The sequence below is a fragment of the Gymnodraco acuticeps genome, unplaced genomic scaffold, assembly GCF_902827175.1.
Source record: "Gymnodraco acuticeps unplaced genomic scaffold, fGymAcu1.1, whole genome shotgun sequence".
NCBI lineage: Eukaryota > Metazoa > Chordata > Actinopteri > Perciformes > Bathydraconidae > Gymnodraco > Gymnodraco acuticeps.
This window is the reverse complement of record NW_022992250.1, coordinates 5,639,968-5,646,722: the sequence shown is the minus strand read 5'-3', so window position 1 is coordinate 5,646,722 and position 6,755 is coordinate 5,639,968. Positions and strand designations below refer to the sequence as shown.

Sequence of the window (6,755 nt, the reverse complement as noted above, 5' to 3'; positions counted from 1 at the left end):
TGAAAAGACAAGGCAATGAACATAAGAGAAATTAAAACACTTCAAATAAACAATCCAAAAATATTTCTGAAAAAAAGCATTAAAAAGTAAACAAATATACATGTGGAAATACAAATGTACAGTAACAAAATATAAAGCAGGATATTATATATATACATTAATTGTGCAAGGAATGGATTATTAAATATGAAATGTAATATAAATAAATACAGTGGGCGTTTAAGTCCAGTTAACAAGAGAAGCTATGGAGCTATGTTTACATGGGGTTGTAAATAACTGAATATAATCACTGATTCATACAAAATGTTTTCATATATTTTAATTTCACACCACTTTAAAAAAATTAAATCATTGTTTAGAATTTAGTCCATTATGTAGCCTATACATATTTGCAAATGCATTACATTTGATTAATTGTTATATATTAATATCATATATATTGTAGTAACCTTATAGTAAGACACCCACATCACCATAGAATTTATGTGACAGAAAAATAAGTTTTTTTAATGGATTGTGTGTGACCGTCAGATGTATCGCTTCGCATTCAGCAGAACGCTTTGTCTTTTGAGCCTAGTGCTTGCCGTACAACAACAAATATGGCGTCTTCTGCGGATGTCCACGTCCGAATTTGTGGACAAGAAATAATCAAATATGACCTGGAAATTAAGGCACTTGTTCAGGTAAGATGGTACTTTTATGAAAAATTGTTATGCTCAGGTTGGTTTTCAGTTTTGTTCTGGAGAGATTTTTATGGAGGCGTCACAATAACAAAGTGAAGCTCACGTTAGCTAACCATAGACTGTATACAGCTCACGGATAACACGACGATGAAGGTTAAAATAGACAGAAAGAAAGAGAGAGAGAGTTTTATTAAATATGTTTCCTTCAACTGATCCAATTCGAGGTTTATTTACCTGAATAAAGTTATCAGTCGTTCGTGTTATGTTACTGTGTAGTTGAGCTAAGAAATATCTTTATACACTTAGTATAATCATGAATACGTGCGTGTGTGTGTGTGTGTGTGTGTGTGTGTGTGTGTGTGTGTGTGTGTGTGTGTGTGTGTGTGTGTGTGTGTGTTGTGTGTGTGTGTTGTGTGGGTGTGTGTGTGGTGTGTGTGTGTGTTGTGTGTTGTGTGTTGTGTGTTGTGTGTTGTGTGTTGTTGTGTTGTGTGTGTTGTGTGTGTGTGTGTGGTGTGTGTGTGGTGTGTGGTGTGTGGTGTGTGGTGTGGTGGTGTGTGGTTGTGTGTCCTGCAGGGACATCAGGGATTGCCCTGGACCTCAGTCAACTCTCATGGAGTTCAACTCTCAGGTCAAAGAGAAGTTCAACAAACTGAGACTCAGAATACAGGTCAGGCCTCACATCAGGTGTCAGAAAAAGATCACAGTATGTTACAATGCATTCAAAACTATTCATCATGTAGTATGTCTTAAATAATCATAACTAACTCTTAGTATAGCATGTACCACACATATCCCTCCCCCTACTCACTCACTTGTTAATATTCAATCTATTGTATGACTGCTGTGTTGTTGTCAGGATCTGGAGCAGATGGCCAGAGAGCAGGACAGAGAGACGGACAGACTGGCCATCCTGTCAGAGACAGAGAGCCAGCGGAGACAAATGCTGAGGTGTGAACAAATCATTATCAAAAGCCAGCGTTCAGTATCAATCATTAAAATGCATTTATTGTCTTAAAGATTCATTTGCAGATTATTCTAGACGAGTGGATTTTGTTTGTAAATATAAAAAGATTGTGAAGGATTACAGGGCTCAACGCTAACTTCTAAAAGTGGTTGCCAGGCTGGCAACCAGGCATCAGCTTTTGGTTGCCAAAAACTGAAAATACGGTTGCCATTTTTTAGTCACCTTATATTTTAAATAATTAAGATACTATACAGTTATACATCAACTTAATAATGAACATGTGATACAAAAGAATGTTCAAATGCTTTACAATAAGTAATTAACACAATTATTTGAAACTTAAGTAAACTTGTCCACCCTCAATTGCTGGTATACTAAATATGCAGAGCTGTTGTCATGTTCTTCACAGATCCCTCACAAATGAACTGAGCAAGTCACCTCGTTTCTTGGTCATCCGTTGTCTCCCTTTCAAATGTGGGTTTTCCTGACCTTTGTGCTGACCCCCACCATAGATCCATTGGCCCTTCATTGAAGTCTTGGATTGGCCAGACTACTACATTCTAGTGTTAAATAAATGAAACCATTCACAGTTAAGAATTATATATTAATTATTAATGCTGTACCTTTAATATGTCTAACTATATTTAAAATTTACCTTTTTTATAGAAATGATTATATTTGTATGCCAATATTTTCCTCTGGTAAAGTTTCGTTTTGCACTTTTATTTTGGTAGTAATAAGATCGGACTCTTATTTTTGAAGGAACTTTTACCGGAAGTGGAATGCCACAACGAAGCAGAATGTTTCGCCTCCCAAATACTTTATTCATTTCCTCTTTGCTTTTCGTTCGGGTTCACCTTGCGCTTTATCAGTTGAATCACTTTGAACATTCGTTTGAGAAGTTGACGGGTTGGCCGAAGTTTTTACCCCACAGTCAAACAACTTAATTTGCTTCGCCATTTTTTGTAAAACAAACCAAGGCGCCACCGCGAGTCGCTAGTAAACGTGCATTGCTTCTGGCATCGTAATCACACCAATGCACGTGCAACTTAAGTATCAGGTTCCGACTGGTCACAACAATAATTAAATACACTCTTAATACAACAAATAATTAACATTTATGCATTTGGGGTGCACATTTTGCTGTTTGCTGTTCTTATTTCTTTCTTCTTGCCAAGAAGTGGTTGACATTTCTTCTGAATGGTTGCCAATGGCAACCGTTACTGTCGAGCCCTGGATTACGTGTTTGAATTCTAAATCCAAAACCAAAAGATAGTTAGGTTCATAACCACAATATCACAAAACATTTTTTTTGTTGCCATTTCTTGAACAAAAAGTACGTTGATTATTAATCAATTATCAAAAATTAATTGGCGATTATTTTTCTGTGGGCTGATATTCGATTACCAAACTAACAGTTTTAGCTCAACTTTGCAAAGTGCCAACAGGTTAGGTTGTGTCTCTGTGTCCTGAAGTTAGTAATAAAAAGGGCTGTAATAGTTTACATTTTGTAGAAAGGTAGCCTCTAATTTATAATATTAATTATGCTTTTAGGACATAATTCACCTTCTAGTTGTTGACCCTTGAGCAGAATGTGCAGTAGATATCTGAAGCCAAAGGGACTCCCAAATGAAGACAAAACTAATATTGGGATTAAGCAACAGATTCAGAAACAACAGGCCAGATGTAAACTGAGATATTTCTTTGGATTTCAGTAACCAGACAGCATGGAGGAAAGCAAACCTGGCCTGTAAACTCTGCATCGACCACAGTGAGAAGGACGAGCTGCTGCAAGGAGGAGACTACCAGAGCACCAGACAGAGGTTTGTACAATGAGTCAGCCCTATACCATCATACATATGGTAAGGAGGATGCAGAACAACTCCAGTCAGATCTCAGAGAAATGCAAAGATGGTCCGAGTGTTGGCAGCTCAAATTCAATGCAGCAAAGTGCAAAGTAATGCACTTAGGTCTTCTGAACCCAACATATGAGTATAATAGGTGCAGTGTTGGGCAAGTTACTTTAAAATAGTAACTAGTAATAGTTATAGTTACTGCTCTCAAAAAAGTAACTAGTTACTTTATTAGTTACTGAATTATAAAAGTAACTAGTAACAAGTTACTTTAAAAATAATAACAATAAAAATACAAGTTTTTGTGTTCTGTGGCACAGTAAGAGAAAAGACAACTCCCCACATGTACATTAGTTAGGTGCTTCAGGAGATTGGCATTGCTGTTATTCGATGTGGACAATGCTTTCTGTCCTGCACACAGTTTACATTTGACCGTAATATTTTTTGCGTCCTTTATTCCCACAAATTGAAAATAGTGGTTATATCTCCAAGTTTTAAATGCGCTGCTGCTCTCGCTGATCTGTGTGTGTGTGTGTGTTTGTGTGTGTGTGTGTGTGTGTGTGTGTGTGTGTGTGTGTGTGTGTGTGTGTGTGTTGTGTGTGTGTGTGTGTGTGTGTGGGTGTGTGTGTGTGTGTGTGTGTGTGTGTGTGTGTGTGTGTGTGTGTGGGTGTGTGTGTGTGTGGTGTGTGTGTGTGTGTGTGTGTGTGTGTGTGTGTGTGTGTGTGTGGGGGGGTGTTATTGTGTTTGTGAGGTGTTTTTCTCCTATTCCTAGCCTGCAGGCTTAATCAAAGAGGAGCCACAGATGTCTTATTGACACCAATTAGTTTCTGTCTCATGGCACAAACACACACATACACACATTGATACACAAGTATTTAGAGTGTGGACACACATCTGCGTTCTCATTTTATAGAGCTAATATGAGTTGAATTCGGTATTATTTATGGCCTCATGTCGATAAGTTGAAGAATGCAGTCAATTTGTTGAAAGCTGCACACATTCTCTGTGTATTTTCCCCATAAGGCAAGACCCGCCCAACTCTGTCTCTGATTGGCTTACCCTGAAATGTTACCCTGCGTTAACCAATCATCACTCCTCTCTGGTCACTTTCACTTTTCCATGGTACTGTGAGAGGACATCGCTGTATTCGCCTGTAAGTTACATCCGCAGGGAGATTTGGTTCAGTTGGATCACATAATAATGTAACGCAGTAACGCACCCATTTAAATCACAGTAACTATAACGGCGTTACTGAATAGGTAACTAGTAACGTTATTAGTTACCGCAAAAGGTAGTTGCGTTACAGTAACGCGTTAGTTTGTAACGCGTTAGTCCCAACACTGAATAGGTGTGATAAATCAAACAATCTGAGACTCAGAATGAAAAGGACCTTGCTGTGAATGTTGATAATACCCTGACATTTAGTGACCATATCCATCGGGCAGCTAACAAAGCGAATAGTATCCTAGCAACGATCCGCATATCATACACTTATTTGGACTCTGATGTAGTACATAGTTTTATACACCTCTATTGCACGCGCCACTCCTCGAGTATGGGAATGTCGCTTGGTCCCCCATGTACAAAAAGGATGCTGAGCTCATCGAGGAAATACAGAAAAGGGCAACGAAGCTGGTTGCAGAACTAAGGACCTACCATATCAAGAACGACTGCGAAGTCTTAAGATCCCGAGCATGTATTATAGAAGGGCGAGGGAGATATGATCGAAGTTTTCAAATATCTCCACAACATCTACAAAACATCATGCCCACTACAACGGGATTATAACACCAGGACTCGTGGACACTGCCTCAAGTTGAAGAAACAGTACTCAAGACTGACTCTCTGCCACAACTTGTTCAGCCTGCGTGTGGTTGATTTGTGGAATGATCTGCCAGAAAGCGTTGTCACATCCAAGACTGTCAACTGTTCAAGTCCCGCCTCAACTATTACTGGTCTAACATCACCTTCACTTTGGACTATGTGACTGTTGCCAGCATCCATAGTATATAAGTAAAGAGTGATCTACTTATTTGACTGAGCGACTAAAAGGCCCTTGGCCTATTACAGCCGTATCCTATTGATTGATTGATAGCGTGTATTAAGCAGGTCAAGCTAAATCACCATCCCCCCATCCCAATTGTAGTTAGACCTCTGTTAACTTACTACTTTTCTGGCAAACATCTGGTCTTCTCGTAATATGAATCCAGTCTGGATGAGACTTTTTGCAAATGTAGAAAGTGTATCTCTTGATTTGGAAACAGGACTGTGACGACACACTGGTCTAGAAACGTGTTTTTTTCTTCGCTGTAAAAGTGACACTACTTGATGAAATTTAAATGTACAGACATTTAAGTAGGTTGCAGACTGTATTACATGCATTTAATTATCAGCCTCAGATTATTACTATTCAGAATTTGAACATTCAAAATAATAATAGCCCAGTAATAAAGGTTCTCCAGGAAGCATGTTGTTGTTTGGGAATAGGACGTAATAATGCTACCTGTTATTTGCCAATGATTAAAATGCAGTCCGGTTACAGCAGTCTGTCATTAAGGAGGAGGGGACAGATTTTTATCCATCTATTTCCTCTGATATAATGATCCTGTTCAAATGGGACTTTTGACAGTGATTAGTTTCCAGTCATTTGTGATGGGTCATTATGTTTACTACTCAAATGTTTATATAATGATACTTAAATAATCTCTGCTGGTAGAAACAGGATGCTCTTTCAAGAGACACATCTTTTCAGAAACACACATTTCTGTGACTTTAACTAGCTGCACACTTTATACACAACATATTAGTGACCCGCAACCAGTCATCAGCAGTGGTCTGCGCTGTGTGTTTTTGTTTCAGGAAGGTGACAAAAGAATGCCTTGTGGAAACCAGCAGCAACATCACCGAGAGTTTGATGTCGATCAGCAGGATGATGTCTGAACAGGTGAAGCAGAGCGAGGACACCATCGGCACTCTGGTAAAAAAAACAACAACTATACTTTGAACTGTCTGTTAAATTTGGTCATTTATATTTTGCTTACATACAGTATATCCAGTTTACAACAATGATTTTAAATGTGAAAACTTACTGTAGCCAACAATCTTCTTCAGTATATAATACCTCCTCTCCTCCTCCTCCTCCTCCTCCTCCTCCTCCTCCTCCTCCTCTCCTCCTCCTCCTCCTCCTCCTCCTCCTCCTCTCCCCTCCTCCTCTTCCTCCTCCTCCTCCTCCTCTCCTCCTCCTCTCTCCTCCTC

The 6,755-nt window shown here is 38.9% G+C and overlaps 1 protein-coding gene across 2 annotated transcripts in view; it reads left to right on the top strand.

Moving 5' to 3' along the window:
• Positions 1-93: 93 nt before the first annotated feature.
• Positions 94-6,755, top strand: part of bnip1b (BCL2 interacting protein 1b) — an 8,045-nt gene continuing 1,383 nt past the window's right edge. The window contains exons 1-5 of one of the 2 annotated variants that reach the window (XM_034206670.1): positions 107-683; positions 1,258-1,350; positions 1,540-1,631; positions 3,363-3,470; positions 6,360-6,477. In XM_034206670.1, the coding sequence (XP_034062561.1) occupies positions 600-683; positions 1,258-1,350; positions 1,540-1,631; positions 3,363-3,470; positions 6,360-6,477 (495 nt within the window). In that variant the 5' untranslated portion in view covers positions 107-599. Of the gene's footprint in view, positions 684-1,257; positions 1,351-1,539; positions 1,632-3,362; positions 3,471-6,359; positions 6,478-6,755 lie in introns of both variants that reach the window. The other variant, XM_034206671.1, reaches the window with a different exon arrangement.